General features: G+C 45.2%; 1 protein-coding gene across 1 annotated transcript in view; it reads right to left on the bottom strand.

Moving 5' to 3' along the window:
* Nucleotides 1-15,121, bottom strand: part of LOC142312574 (uncharacterized) — a 103,260-nt gene that overhangs the window by 16,255 nt on the left and 71,884 nt on the right. The window contains exons 15-21 of the mRNA XM_075351565.1: nucleotides 11,549-11,652; nucleotides 11,287-11,463; nucleotides 11,081-11,204; nucleotides 10,242-10,309; nucleotides 9,856-9,964; nucleotides 6,237-7,178; nucleotides 4,012-4,313 (exon numbers count right to left, since the gene is read on the bottom strand). Of these exons, the coding sequence (XP_075207680.1) occupies nucleotides 4,012-4,313; nucleotides 6,237-7,178; nucleotides 9,856-9,964; nucleotides 10,242-10,309; nucleotides 11,081-11,204; nucleotides 11,287-11,463; nucleotides 11,549-11,652 (1,826 nt within the window). The remainder of the gene's footprint in view (nucleotides 1-4,011; nucleotides 4,314-6,236; nucleotides 7,179-9,855; nucleotides 9,965-10,241; nucleotides 10,310-11,080; nucleotides 11,205-11,286; nucleotides 11,464-11,548; nucleotides 11,653-15,121) is intronic.

The raw sequence follows: 15,121 nt of genomic DNA, 5'->3' as shown, positions 1-15,121 counted from the left end.
GGTACTGGTGCCTCCTTTTTCGGCCATCTTTGTCCTGCTTCTTAGAACGCATCATGCACCCAGGCTTCATAAGTAATGTAGAGTTGCCTGCATTGAGGTCCCGCGCATGCGCACTACAATACTTTGATCTGTAAACAATAAGCTCCGTTACACCATACAGCAGTAGTTGTGGGTATAGATTCTGCCGAATCGCCACTTAAGGCGCAAACTCAAAACCATAATAATGCAAAAAGGAGGTAGAGTTTTTATAGTGCAAAATCATACAAAATGTTTATTAAGACATAAGGTGAACATACATTTAAAAGCACAAAAAAGTACCCGGACCAGGCATTAAATGCGATTCACTGGGGATTCGGGGTATATAAGCCATTTACAGAGTAAAAAACGGTGTCATTGATAATATATATTCCATATTGAGCAATGCCCCAAACGGCCAAATGACCTCAAAATGTCATGTGCATCAATGTACATACAGTGTTAGGCTGTAGACAAGCTGCCAGAAAGGATAGAGAGAGCATTAACAACGGCCAGTCACGGGAGAGACCCTCAGGAAAAATGCCCCTTTTATTGTGTAGTTATGTACACCTTCCTGGGCCATTTACTGGTACACATGTCCCCCATCCTGATATATATATTTCCTACATTCTGGTATAATTGTCCACATCATGGCCCCATCCTGGTAAATGTACCCCATCATGGCATATTCCTCATCCTGGTAAATATTCCCTCATCCTGGCATGTACTCCATTTCTGGCAAATGTACCCCATCCTAACATGTTCCCCCATCCTGGTAAATGTCCCCCATCCTGGTAAATGTCCCCCATCCTGGCATGTTCCCCCATACTGGTAAATGACCCCCTTCCAGGTAAATGTACCCTATCTTGGCATGTTCCCCTACGTTGGTAAATGTACCCCTTCAAGATAAATGTTTCCCCATCCTAGTAAATGTACCCCATCCTGGTAAATGTACCCCCATCCTGGTAAATGTACCCCCATCCTGGTAAATGTACCCCCATCCTGGTAAATGTTTCCCTTCCTGGTAAATGTACCCCATTCCTGGCATGTTCCTCCATACTGGTAAATGTCCCCCTTCCAGGTAAATGTACCCTATCTTGGCATGTTCCCCTATGTTGGTAAATGTACCCCTTCATGGTAAATGTTTCCCCATCCTGGTAAATGTACCCCATCCTGGTAAATGTACCGCCATCCTGGTAAATGTACCCCATTCCTGGCATGTTTCCCCCATCCTGGCATGTTTCCCCCATGCTGCCACGGTTCACCCCACCTTTGCACAGCTGCACACAGTTTTAAAAAAAAAAAAAAAACTCTTTCAAGCACCCGCTCCACCGCTGTGTGCCGCTGGGTCCTCAGTTCCCGAGCGGCCAAAATATGTTATTACGCCATCTCCTAGGCAACAGACCTGCGGCCTAGGAGAGGAGTGTCAGAACGAGGAGAAACGTCTCCTCTGCTCCAACACAACTTTGAACTGCTAGCGCGATCGCGCCAGCAGTGCAAAGAAGCTGACATCACACGTGCCAACAGAAGGGGCTCTGCGTGACCAGTCTGGCACGCGTGCTATAGGTCCACCATCACTGGCCTAGATCCTCCTCACTTTCTTCCCGGAGACAAGGTGTGCCTTTCCTCTAAATTCATCCATCTCAAGATTCCTTTTGAGGTCATCCAACAGATCAATGAAGTCTCTTATAAGCTGAAGCTCCTGGCCACACTGCGCATTCCTAACTCCTTCCATGTGTCCTTGCTCAAGCCAGTCATCCTCAGTCACTTCTTCAATGATGCCGGTACCTCACCTCCACCTATCGTCTCTGATGTCTTTGAGGTCAGGGATATCTTTGCCATGAAGAGAATGAGAGGTAAGACGTTTTTTCTTGTTGACTGGAAAGGATTTAATCCTGAGGAGAGATCCTGGAAACCCTGGGAGAACATTGATGCTCCTCTTCTTCAGAAATTTTTGTCCCAGTTAAAGAAAAGGGGGTGTAAGGGAGGGGGTACTGTCACGACACTAGCCTAGGGGCATCAGCAGTGCTAGTCACTCACCGTCCTGACCTCCGTGCCTTCTGTCCCAGACCGCTGCTCTTGGGTCTCTCCACCAGTGCCGCCAGCGCTTTCTGCCCAGGTGCACCAGCATCACTCTCCGCTCACCACTCAGGCCCCCTCCGCACTCCTGCCGGCATCCCAGCGGGTCCCTGCTTCTGCGCGCCGACGGTCAGCTCCAGCCTCCTTTCCTGTGCATCTGGGTCTCCGGGCTCACGCATGCACACTAGGGCGCAGGCTCTTTCCTCTTCTTAAAGGGCCAGCCTCACCCAACCCGGTTGTTCCTCTGCTGACCTTTGACAGGTACTAGGTACTTCAGGCATCTTCCAATGAGTGGTGCTTGTTCAACGTGTTCCTGTAGCTTGTCTCTTGTGCTAGTTGTTCAGGTCCCTCTGTGTCCCGTAATGGTGTTAACTTTGTTTCTGCCTGCAGTGCCTGTATGCCAGTCTGAGAGCATCCATCTTCCCGTCCCTCCTGCAAGCCTCCACTGCCAACCAGGTATCACCTGCAACAGCCAGTTTCAGTCTCCACCTGACCCCTACATGTTCTGGATGTTCTTCCACGTCGCCAGGAAATGCGAATGGGACGCTATTAAGTCCACCGGGGTCTACTCCACTGGTCCCGGCTGCCGTGCATTTAAGCGGGCTTTACACGCTGCGACATCACTAGCCGATGCTAGCGATGGCGAGCGTGATAGCACCCGCCCCTATCGTTATGCCGATATGTGTTGATTGCTGCTGTAGCGAACATTATCGCTACGGCAGCGTCACATGTACTTACCTGCTCGGTGACGTCGCTGTGACCGGCGAACCGCATCCTTTCTAAGGGGGCGGTTCGCTCGGCGTCACAGCGACGTCACTAAGCGGCCGCCCAATCAAAGCGGAGGGGCGGAGATGAGCGGGACGAACATCCCGCCCACCTTATTCCTTCCTCATTGCTGGCGTGTGGCAGGTAAGGAGAGGTTCCTCGTTCCTGCGGCGTCACACTTAGCGATGTGTGCTGCCGCAGGAACGAGGATCAACTTCGCCCAAGCGATAGCATCGATAATTGGGAGGGGACCCCTTATGTCAACGAGGAGTGATTTTTGACGTTTTTGCAACGATCCAAAATCGCTCCTAGGAGTCACACACGATCGCTACAGCGGCTGAATGTGCGTCACAAAATCCGTGACCCCAACGAGATCGCTGTAGCGATATCGTGTGTAAAGCCACCCTTAGCCCCTCTGGGGTTGCGCCTGACAGTACCTGCATAGGGATTAGCTTGTGGTTAGCTTCTCCGAGGAGTTTGGTGCACGGCCAGTGAGTCTCCTCCTGGATGCTCGCCGCTCCTTGGCGGTTGTAACAGCGCAGATCAGATCTCTGCTTGTCATTGAGATGAGAGCTCAATAAGCAGATGTGCCAACTCCAGGTGCAATTTTTTGAAGCATGCATAGCCAACAGAGCATCTGGGAGACCCGCCGCACCACCTTGCTCCACACAGCCAGCATGGCTCCTGCAGCCAGTACAGCCCCCTTCACAGTGCCTGCAGCATCACTCATTACTCCATCACCGCTCCTGCCCTCTGTGGCCCCCATCCGCGACTGCTGCCACCCCTCCTATGATAAGACACCTCCGGAGTTTAAGACAGCCCCCACCTTTTTTTTTCTCTCTAAATTTGGGGTGCGTCTTATAATCTGGTGCGTCTTATAAAACGAAAAATATAGTTCATTAATTGAGGTATCCGAAGGTTAAATGTTTTTGAATATTTATAGTATTTCAAGAAAAACAGTAAACTAGTGGAAAATACTAAGTATCAAAAATAACTTTAAAAGTACTAAAACCTTAGCTCAATCAGCAACTAAGCTAAAACACAAGCGGTAAAAGCCTTCAGAACTGGATTCCTCCTCCTCATCTGTATGTCCAAACAGAGTTTCAGCGTTAGCTGGTGTGAGGGTATCAGCATAGACATTGTCATCATCACGAGTTCGCAGTCATCATCACTGCTGTTGTTCTCATACAAGGCGCTGTCTTCACTGCCATCCATAGCATCATTACTAATGCCACATTTCTTGAAGGCGCGTTGCACCATGTCCTCTGGAATGTCTTCCCACGCATCACGAACCCACTTTGCTATCAATGCTATGTTGGGCTTCATCAGATTTCCATCTTTTGTCAGTTTGGTATGAGCAGATGTCATCCATTCATGCCACATCTTTCGCACACGGTCTTTGAAAGGTTTATTGAAACACACATTTAGGGGCTGTAATACAGATGTAAGGCCACCTGGAATAACGGCCAAAGTAACTTGAGAAGACGTTGTCAATTTTTTTATGTCATCAGATGTGTGGGCTCTGAACGTATCCCAAACTAGCAATGATGTTTTATTCTTTAAGGCTGCTCCTGGTCGTCCGTTCCAAATTTTTCCAGGCATTTTTTTGTTCCGTCTTCATCTATGCAGCGTTTATCATGTGCGGACTGTAATTCGCGGTGAAAATTTGACCTTTTTAGGCAAGGTCTTTCTTTTAAAAATAATGACGGGCCTCGGCTTAGTTCCATCAGCCAAACATGACAGAACGACTGTGAAATTTTTTTTTTTCATTTCCTGTTGTTCTGAATAAAATAGACTTGTCTCCCAAACTTGCCACAGTTCAGTTGCTTGGAAGATCAAAGGTCATAGGTGTTTCATCCATATTCCCAATATCTCCCAGGTCGTAGTTATGAATCCTTGTTTGCTTTATGAAGAATTAATGGAATTACATCACTTTCTCATCAAAGTCTTTTGGCAACTTCTTTGAAACTTTTGTTCTTTCCTGCAAACATAGGGCAACCCTGTCCCCCGACTCTGTCTCCGGCGCTGCTGCTGCTTCCGGGTCCGCAGTGCAGTGAATATGCATGAGCATAATGAGCGACCCGGAAGCAAGTTACAGCAGTGCCGGAAACAGGTGAGTATAGAAAATCATTTTATAAAAATGTGTTTCCTCCGGTACGTCACACTGAATACATCACAGTGCGGTCCATGTGACATCAGTGCTCCTAGAGAAAAAAAGGACATGTCGCCGTGTGGAGCACATATACACACACGTGTGCTCCACATGGACACACATCCGTGTGAAAACAAGTAGGTGTGCGCAGACCCATTAAAATCAATGAGCCTACGTGTGTCCGTGTCTCCAGTACGTGTGAAAACGGACGTCACAAGAATCAGAAACACGGACGTGTGACGGAGAGCTTAAAAGAATTTCTCTCCAGAACATGAGTGGGAAAGCTAAAAACATCTCTTTCAAATGAAAACCAATTAGTGCCGGCAACTTATCAGAATTGTATGATACCAAGTGCTAATTTGAATGTGAACACCATCCTCTTTTCATGTCCCAAGCCTATCTGCGAGCACAGCAGGTATTTAATACGACCAACTCTAGGACAGCCTCCAAAATTTACCCATCATGTCAGCATTGAAAGAAATAGCGCCCTGAGGCAACGCTTGTGCAGATGAGATCTTGAGCTGAGAGCTCATTCAGTGCACGCGCCAACTCCGGGCGCCATTATTTGATGCAAGTTAGCACAGCGGACATTTTCAGGATGGTGCCTGCAGCACCGCCGCCCACAGCACTGGTAAGGACCGCCACCCGCAAGACCTCTACCTGTTGCACCACCGCCCGCAGGACCTCATCACCACCACCGCCCACAGCACGTAAGGTAAGGACCCTTACTCGTGTTTAAACCAAGGGGGGGGGGGGGGTTTCAGCAAACAAAAAGTGCTGAAAAAGCCAGCTTATATTCGAGTATATACGGTAAGTTACTTTTTCAAAACTGAATGTTAAAATTTAAATTACCCAAATGTGTTAAGAGCTTTTAAAAACTACTTCCAAAGTAAAGCAGACATGGGAATATGTGTGATAAAACATTTTTATAGTATGTAATTACAATATAGATGGATATGATATATAAAAAGTCATTGATTTTTTTTATTTTTTTTTTTAAATAAATATGCTTGTGGAGTTGCAAAAGAGTTTCTAGGAGGAATCTGATAAGTGATGTATCATCATGTAGGCCAGAAGATGTCATAGCCTGACTTCCTGTCTTCACATGACAGTTGGTTTTATATAATTATCCCTATGAAAACGTCATGGAAAAAAAAGAAAATGTATATGTATGCTCTGTATTTTATTTGCTTTGAATAGGTTTATTGCTAATTTCATAAATTACATGCAATTTTTTGATGTAGTTGAAGACTTAATTTGCGAGTAAAACTTTTCCCACATTCAGAACATGAATACGGTTTTTCCCCTGTGTGAATTCTCTGGTGATTAACAAGATGTGATTTTTGGTTAAAATATTTCCCACATTGTGAACATGAATACGGCTTCTCACCAGTGTGAATTCTCTGATGTATAACAAGATGAGATTTCTTGTTAAAACATTTTCCACATTCTGTACATGAATACGGCTTCTCCCCTGTGTGAATTCTCTGATGCATAACAAGATCTGACTTCTGGATAAAATATTTTCCACATTCTGAGCACATATATGGCTTCTCCCCGGAGTGCCTTCTCTCATGTATGACAAGACCTGATTGCCGTGTAAAATCTTTTCCGCATTTTGTGCATGAATACGGCTTCTCCCCTGAGTGAATTCTCTGATGTTTAACAAGATCTGATTTCTGGTTCCAATATTTCCCACATTCTAAACATGAAAATGCTTTCTTCTGGGTGTGATTTTTCTGATGTCTACTAAGATGTGATTTAATTATAAAACATTTTCCACATTCTGTACAGGCATATGGCTTTTCCCGTGTATGCCTTCTCTCATGTATAACAATATCTGTATGAGTTTTAAAACATTTTCCACATTTTGAACATGAATACGGCGTCTCATCCGTGTGAATTCTCTCATATATAACACGATGTGATATCTGGTTAAAACATTTCCCACCTTCTGAACGTGAAAATGGTTTCACCCCTGTATGAAACGTTTTATGTTTTGTACCCCTTCTGGGAATTTTATTTTGTTTATCAGTGTGTGATGAATTAGAAGATAAGGGTATATCAGGGATATTGGCATGTTCTTCATGTGCAGCTTGAATGAGATTACGATTATTGACTTTACAATCCAACATCACATGTCTCTCTGAGCTTCTGGCACAGTCATCTGCCAAAAAGTAAAGCAAACATTATTTTTGAATAACAAAACCTTAAAAGTGTGTTGGCATTTCATAATACTTTGCTCAATATAGCTGGAATTACAGTTAGAATCACAATTTGAGAGGTTGGTATGCTGACGATCTCCTGTTCTTTATTTCTTGCCCATATATTTGAATCCCATTGAGTATTGCAAAATAAATAAAAAAAAAGGAAGAATTTAATATCTCTCTACCCTCTTTGATTATGTCAACCCTATCTGGTTTCTTTCCCTTCCGTTGGGTCTCATCCTTACTCACGTATTAAAGGATCGGTGGAACAAGTCATGATTACCATTAACTTGGAGCAAGTTTTGAAATACTCGGATTCGCAATACTCGTAACGAGGACTGTCTATTATACTCGTGTATGCATTCCGAATAGTGTGTGCAATGCAAGTCAAAGGGGAATACTCGCAATGTAACAAGTAACCCGCGCACTCTGCGTGCGAGTAGCTAAGAGACAATTTGAATATTTCCCAGAGGAGCATTACAGCTATAAGACTCCTCACCACTGACAGCCAGATTGGTTTGTCAGTCTACGCAAGGAGAAACGTTTTCGCCTGAGACCCCACTACAGCTTCTCATTCAGCCAGATCAGATCTCATCCTTTGCACTGACGAGGGACAATCATCCCGAAAAACACAGTGTATGGCATAAACCCTAAAGGGTACTTTACACGTTGCGACATCGCATCCGAAATATCGTCGGGGTCACGTCGTTAGTGAAGCACATCCAGTGCCGGTAATGACATCGTAACGTGTAAATCCTAGATGCGCCGATAAACGATCGCAAAAGCGTCGAAAATCGGAAATCTGTGTAGCGTCGGTCATTTTCATAATGTCGGGTCGACCGCAGGTACGATGTTGTTTGTCGTTTCCGCAGGTCCACACATCGCTGTGTGTAAACCCGCAGGAGCGACAAACATCTCCTTACCTGCGTCCCGACGGCAATGAGGAAGGAAGGAGGTGGGCGGGATGTTATGTCCCGCTCATCTCCGCCCTTCCTCTTCTTTTGGCTTGCCGATTAGTGACGTCGCTGTGACGCCGAACGCACCTCCCACTTGAAGGAGAGATTGTTCGGCAGTCACAGCGACGTCGCCGAGCACGTATGTGCGTGTGAAGCTGCCGTAGCGATAATGTTCGCTACGGCAGCAATCACCACATATCGCATGTACGATGGGGGCTGGGACTATCGCGCTCGGCATCGTTAGCCGATGCTAGCGTTGTCGCAACGTGCAAAGTACCCCTAAGTCATGTGAATAGGCTCGTTGGAGAGTCACTTTTGACTTTTAGGATTGCTACTTCCAATAGGTGGCACTAGAGTTTGTCTCCTTCCTCCGTGAAGATACAATTTTAATAAACTTTTGTATTTTATGGCATAATTTGTCCACTATTGTTCTCCCTTTATGTAACGGCTCTCCCTCAGTGACTGCTTATTTTTTGCGTCTTGAACTGACATTTTTAATGGTACTATTTTGTGCAGATGCTACTTTTTGATCGCTTGTTATTGCATTTTGCGCAAAATTTGTGGCGACCAAAACACGTAATTTTGGCGCTTGGAAATTTTTTTGTCGCTACGCCACTTACTGATCAAATTAATTGATTTTATATTTTCATAGCTCGGGCATTTCTGAAGGTGACGATACCAAATGTGTGTATATATTTTTTTAACCCTTTAATTTTCAATGGGGCGAATGGGGAATGATTTGAACTCAGGTTTTTTTATTTTCTTAATTTTGTATAACTTTTTTTATTTTACTAGTGTTCCTAGGGGACTATAACAATCAGCAGTCTGATCGCTCATTCTTTCTTGCAGATCAGAGCAGCATTGCTCTGATCTGCACAAAAGCTGCTCTTCTCTCACACCTGGCGCGCTGCCGGCTGTAAGAGGAACTGACTCATGATAGCTACAAGAGTCATCACTTGACCCTGGGCTACCATGGCAACCATTGGATCTACATGATCACATCATGTGTCTTCCGATGGAGCTGTGTAAGTTAATGCTTACCGCGGCCCGCTGTTACATCACGCTGTGATGTTTTCACAGCGCAATCTAAGAGGTTAACAGGCACCAGTGGGTAGCGAATCCACTCGTGCCTGATAACCGCACATCAGCGATCGCTGCTGGCTTCAGTAGGCAGGCATTAACCTGACACAAACCATGACGTACCCATGTATCGTGAAGAGGTTAAAGGAAGGTAGAAAAAAACCAACAGCTCAAAATAAAAAAACTGGCCTGGTTCTGAAGGGGTTAAATAAAGACGGTCCATTGATTCCCTACAGTAAACAGCAGGAAAATGGCACCCCGAGGTGGAACGTGCGCAGATAAGATCTCTGCTTGTCATTGAGCCGAGAGCTCCATCTGCGCACGCGCCGCCTCCGGGAGCCGTTTCTTTGAAGGCTGCACCACCGAAAACTTCTGGATGCTCCTCCTGCCTCACAGTGCCTGCAGCAACTATGTGGGACAGAGACACCCGCCACACCGCCCTATCCACCCCCCCGCCTTCTGTGACCTCAATCCACCACCGCTGCCGCCCCCCTCCGGTAAGACAGCAGCGGATTATAAGACAGACTCCATATGTTTTCATCCCTTTTTTTTTTTCTAAAAAACCCCAAAAAGTACGGTAACTAAAATCTAGATTACTCACCAGAGCTGTTATGTGCAGGAATCTCCTGGTTGCTCGGCTCATCTCCGCTCACATAGGTCTCTTCTTTTACCTCGATATCTGTATTATCGCTCTGGTTCAGAACTTCAGTCTGATTCAAAAAGTGATAAATAAAGATTGTAAAAGTTGTCAGATACTTGGAGACGTTGCAAATGGTTTAGAAGATCAGAAGATATTATGACTTAGCAACACAACCTATTGGTTCCTTTTCCACAGCCAGAGACGTGTGATGAGATCCAGCCCCCATGTAACGTCTGTGGTCAGCTGCCTTCTCCGCCATGTATAAATCATATAATAATGCTGGACGGCAGAACACGACCTGCACAGCCTCCTACACATCAGATCCCTACAACCTCCTCCCCACCAACCTGATGATCCTGTGACCAGTCCTGAGCTCCGGGATGTGTCTCTGGCGTCGTCCTCTTACTGGTTCTTACTGTAAGAGACACATAAAGGATAAAATAAAGAGGCTGGTGCTGGAAGGGAAAACAAGATGGGGAGGCACAGGTTTGGGAAGTGCTCCATCTTACCCAGAGCACTTAACATCGCATTTGCATGTGAAGGAAAATTAATTACTAAATAAGTGAGAACCCAGCAACAGATATAAGATATAAAGATGTAACTGAATTTACATTTTTAAGACCTGTATGCCCATATATCCGGTTTCGGTGGCTTGCTCTTACTGACAGATCCCCTTTAAAGAATGGATTGATTGATAGTAATAAATGTAGTAATGTGTTTCGCTTTATTTTTGCTCCTTCAGAAGCCAAGCCAGCTTCTTACAATAGCTGTATATTCTGATCACACGCCGCTTCTGTCATGTATATAGAGGAGCATGTCACCACACACGTCACCCTGCATTCAGGCGTAGGAGCAGGAAAGTATTTATATTAATTCTAGATCATGTTTGTATTTTATAAAGAGAGAGGGAAAATAAAAGACTACATCCAAGACTCAAGAGCAGGTGTTGGAGGAAGCAGAGACGTGTCAACATTGGTTGCAGTAGTGACCGCTGCTCCTGTCCCAGTGATTGACGGAAGAGGTCACAAGTCAGTATGGACCATTGGTGCAAGTGCAGACACCACCGAAGGACCCAGGAAGGATTGAAAGCTTTTTTTTTTTTTCATATTTTCCAGTGGCTGAAGAATATTTTCGGAAAACAGAAAACCCCCTTTAACAGATGTGTGTATTTAGTCCTGTCTATTACCTGGTGATGTGCGGGGCGGATTCTCCTCCATCATGACGTCTTTGTACTGATCCTTGTGTCCTTCTAGATACTCCCACTCCTCCATGGAGAAATAGACGGTGACGTCCTGACACCTTATAGGAACCTGACACATACAATGATACCGTCATCCCCCGATCCCTTCATAGCGTTACTGTATAATGTCCCAGCATTCCCAGCAGTGTCACCTCTCCAGTCAGCAGCTCAATCATCTTGTAGGTGAGTTCTAGGATCTTCTGGTCATTGATGTCCTCATGTATCCGGGGGTGCGGTGCAGACCCCGGGATTGGGCTCAGGGTTCCTCCCCGTTCCTTAGGCACAGGGGCCTGACAGCGATCACTAGAGGTCTTCACCACCGGGTAATCCTGTGTATGGAGAGACATTAATAATATCACTACAGACATTTCCACCTCTCAGGTCATATCATCTATTATTACCAGAGCCTCTCACCTCTCCTGTAAGCTGGAAGAGGATCTGTAGGGTGAGGTTTAGTATACGCTCTGCCACATTTCTATCTCTAATTCTATGCATCCTCGGTAGGTCAGTCAACTTTTCTTATGTAGAATATCTTTATTTGGAGGATTTGATATTCTCTTTGAATCTGAATAGAAAGAAGAAGACATAAAAAAACATAAAATCCCTCTCAGAAAATACAATTACTGAAGATAAGGGAACACATTTGTTACGTGACAGCAGATCGCGAGGACATGCAATCGCTTAATGATTGGTGGTTCCACAGGTCAGAATCCCACCACAGAATCATTGCTAATTCTGTGCCGTTTCCCCTTTATGGTTTTCCCTGCCCAACAATGCTCCCAGCCACCAGACTCTGGTGACAGCTAATCACAGGCGTTTGTATCACGCTAGATACGGGGAAGTACCAAGTGAACAGCAAAACGGAAACCCTGTGTCTACAGTGCTGGCCAAAAGTATTGGCACCCCTGCAATTCTGTCAGCGAATACTCAGTTTCTTCCTGAAAATGATTGCAATCACAAATTCTTTGGTATTATTATCTTCATTTATTTTGCTTGCAATGAAAAAACACAAAAGAGAATGAAACAAAACTCAAATCATTGATCATTTCACATAAAACTCCAAAAATGGGCCAGACAAAAGTATTGGCACCCTTAGCCTAATACTTGCTTGCACAACCTTTAGCCAAAATAACTGTGAACAACCGCTTCCGGTTCCATCATTGAGTTTCTTACAATGCTCTGCAGGAATTTTAGACCATTCTTCTTTGGCAAACTGCTCCAGGTCCCTGAGATTTGAAGGGGGCCTTCTCTAAACTGCCATTGTGAGATCTCTCCACAGGTCTTCTATGGGGTTCAGGTCTGGACTCATTGCTGGCCACTTTAGTAGTCTCCAGTGCTTTCTCTCAAACCATTTTCTAGTGCTTTTTGAAGTGTGTTTTGGGTCATTGTCCTGCTGGAAGACCCATGACCTCTGAGAGAGACCCAGCTTTCTCACACTGGGCCCTACATTATGCTGCAAAATTTGTTGGTAGTCTTCAGACTTCATAATGCCATGCACACGGTCAAGCAGTCCAGTGCCAGAGGCAGCAAAGCAACCCCAAAACATCAGGGAACCTCCGCCATGTTTGACTGTAGGGACCGTGTTCTTTTCTTTGAATTCTTTTTTTTTTTTTTCCTGTAAACTCTATATTGATGGCTTTTCCCAAAAAGCTCTACTCTTGTCTCATCTGACCAGAGAACATTCTTCCAAAACGTTTTAGGCTTTCTCATGTAAGTTTTGGAAAACTCCAGCCTGGCTTTTTCATGTCTCGGGGTAAGAAGTGGGGTCTTCCTGGGTATCCTACCATACAGTCCCTTTTCATTCAGACGCCGACGGATAGTACGGGTTGACACTGTTGTACCCTCGGACTGCAGGGCAGCTTGAACTTGTTTGGATGTTAGTCGAGGTTCTTTATCCACCATCCGCACAATCTTGCGTTGAAATCTCTCGTCAATTTTTCTTTTCCTTCCACATCTAGGGAGGTTAGCCACAGTGCCATGGGCTTTACACTTTTGGATGACACTGCGCACCGTAGACACAGGAACTTTCCGGTCTTTAGAGATGGACTTGTAGCCTTGAGATTGCTCATGCTTCCTCACAATTTGGATTCTCAAGTCCTCAGACAATTCTTTGGTCTTCTTTCTTTTCTCCATGCTCAATGTGGTGCACACAAGGACACGGGACAGAGGTTGCGTCAACTTTAATCCATGTCAACTGCTGCAAGTGTGATTTATCATTGCCAACACCTGTTAGGTGCCACAGGTAAGTTACAGGGGCTGTTATTACACAAATTACAGAAGCATCGCATGATTATTCAAACAGTGCCAATACTTTTGTCCACCCCCTTTTTTATGTTTGGTGTGGAATTATATCCAATTTGACTTTATGACAATTTTTTTTTCCATTGAAGACAAATTAAATGAAGATAATAATACCAAAGAGTTTGTGATTGCAATCATTTTCAGGAAGAAACTGAGTATTATCTGACAGAATTGCAGGGGTGCCAATACTTTTAGCCAGCACTGTAGGGAAGAGGGAGATGGTAACCCCTGACCAAACCTATCGCTGGTCCCTGGGATCCCTCACCATCCTAGATAGGTTCCACACCTCTGTGACGAGCAGGATACCTGACCCTAGGAATCCCTATTGCTGGGCCCTAAATAGGGAACGGACGGGATGAGCTCTTTGTCAACCCTACTAGACGCTAAAGAAAACACAAGGAGGACACACAGGGGGAAAAGCATGAACTACTTATCCACAGATGACACAGGCAGAAGTTCAGCAAAGTAAAAGCAACAACACCTCAGATTAGTACAAGCCACCTGCTTGCATCCAGAGCTAGAATTAACTGAATAATATCATCAGCACCAGTCCAAGGAAGAAGGGAGTATTTAAACAGATGAAGAATATGGATGATCTGCAGTTGGGTGGAAGGAGGGCTCCGTTGGTCTTAAAAGGGAAGAGATGCAAACCCATCAGGAAAGCTATCCAACAATAAATACTAACATCAGGAACAATGGAAAGTCAGGGTACATTCTGCGCAGCCAAACATTGTGATCTTCTATTGCCAGAAACCACATGACTGTGTCACCTGTGACAGTTTGGTTTCCGGTATCACACCCCCATCGATCTGCTATCGATGACCTATCACATGGATAGAAATTGCAGCACAGGACAACCCCTTTGAGCTGGATATTCAGCAGGTCTACTGAAGAATTTAGTGCAGCTTCTGATTATGAAGGAAGGCAGCCCGGCTACTCCAGAAAACTGGTGTGAATACATTGATGGCGATACAGACGGTCACTAAATGCGATGCTGAAGTCACTCAAGAAAAATGGCAAATATTCAAAAAGGTGAAGAACTCATGTCGACCTGTTGGCAGTGTGAGGTCATCCCACTGTATGTGAGGGGCATTTTTGGGGGGGTCACAGTCTATGGAGGTCATGAAAGGAGTACTGTAGTAGGTGAGAACACTAAGGGGCCTCAATAGGGGCAAAATGACTATATTCGTGCCATGATGCATGTCCCACTTCTGTTTAATAGTTGGGAGGTCTATCCATTTATGACTGCGCGTAAGCACTGCGAATGAACCGTATTATGATTTTGGCTATCGGGCCCCATGATTTCTATGTCTGCCCCTGGTTGTTGAGAAAGCGGCGCTGTGTGGTCCTGGTCATCAGTCATATTCTCCTGCAGAGAGACGGATCGGCGCTGACGGTGGCGATCGGTAAGTATATTAAGGCTATGTTCACACGCGGCATCTTTTTTATCAGTGCATCAAAAACGCACCTCGGCAAAAAAACGCAATGCGTTTTTACCGCGTTTTGCCCAATACGTTTTTTAAGTCAAATGTATTGACTGGAAGGGCTCAAAAACGCGGTAAGGCTCTGTGCACATGTTGCGTATTTGCATGCAGTTACACTGTGTATAACCACTAACCACGCTAACCACTGAGCCACCACAAGACCGCAGCGTAACTGCATGCGTCCTGCGTCCCCAGCACAATG

This window comes from Anomaloglossus baeobatrachus, chromosome 5 (genome assembly GCF_048569485.1).
Source record: "Anomaloglossus baeobatrachus isolate aAnoBae1 chromosome 5, aAnoBae1.hap1, whole genome shotgun sequence".
In the NCBI taxonomy this organism is placed as follows: Eukaryota; Metazoa; Chordata; class Amphibia; order Anura; family Aromobatidae; genus Anomaloglossus; species Anomaloglossus baeobatrachus.
Note: the sequence above shows the minus strand (reverse complement) of the source record. Positions and strands in the feature narration are given on the sequence as shown.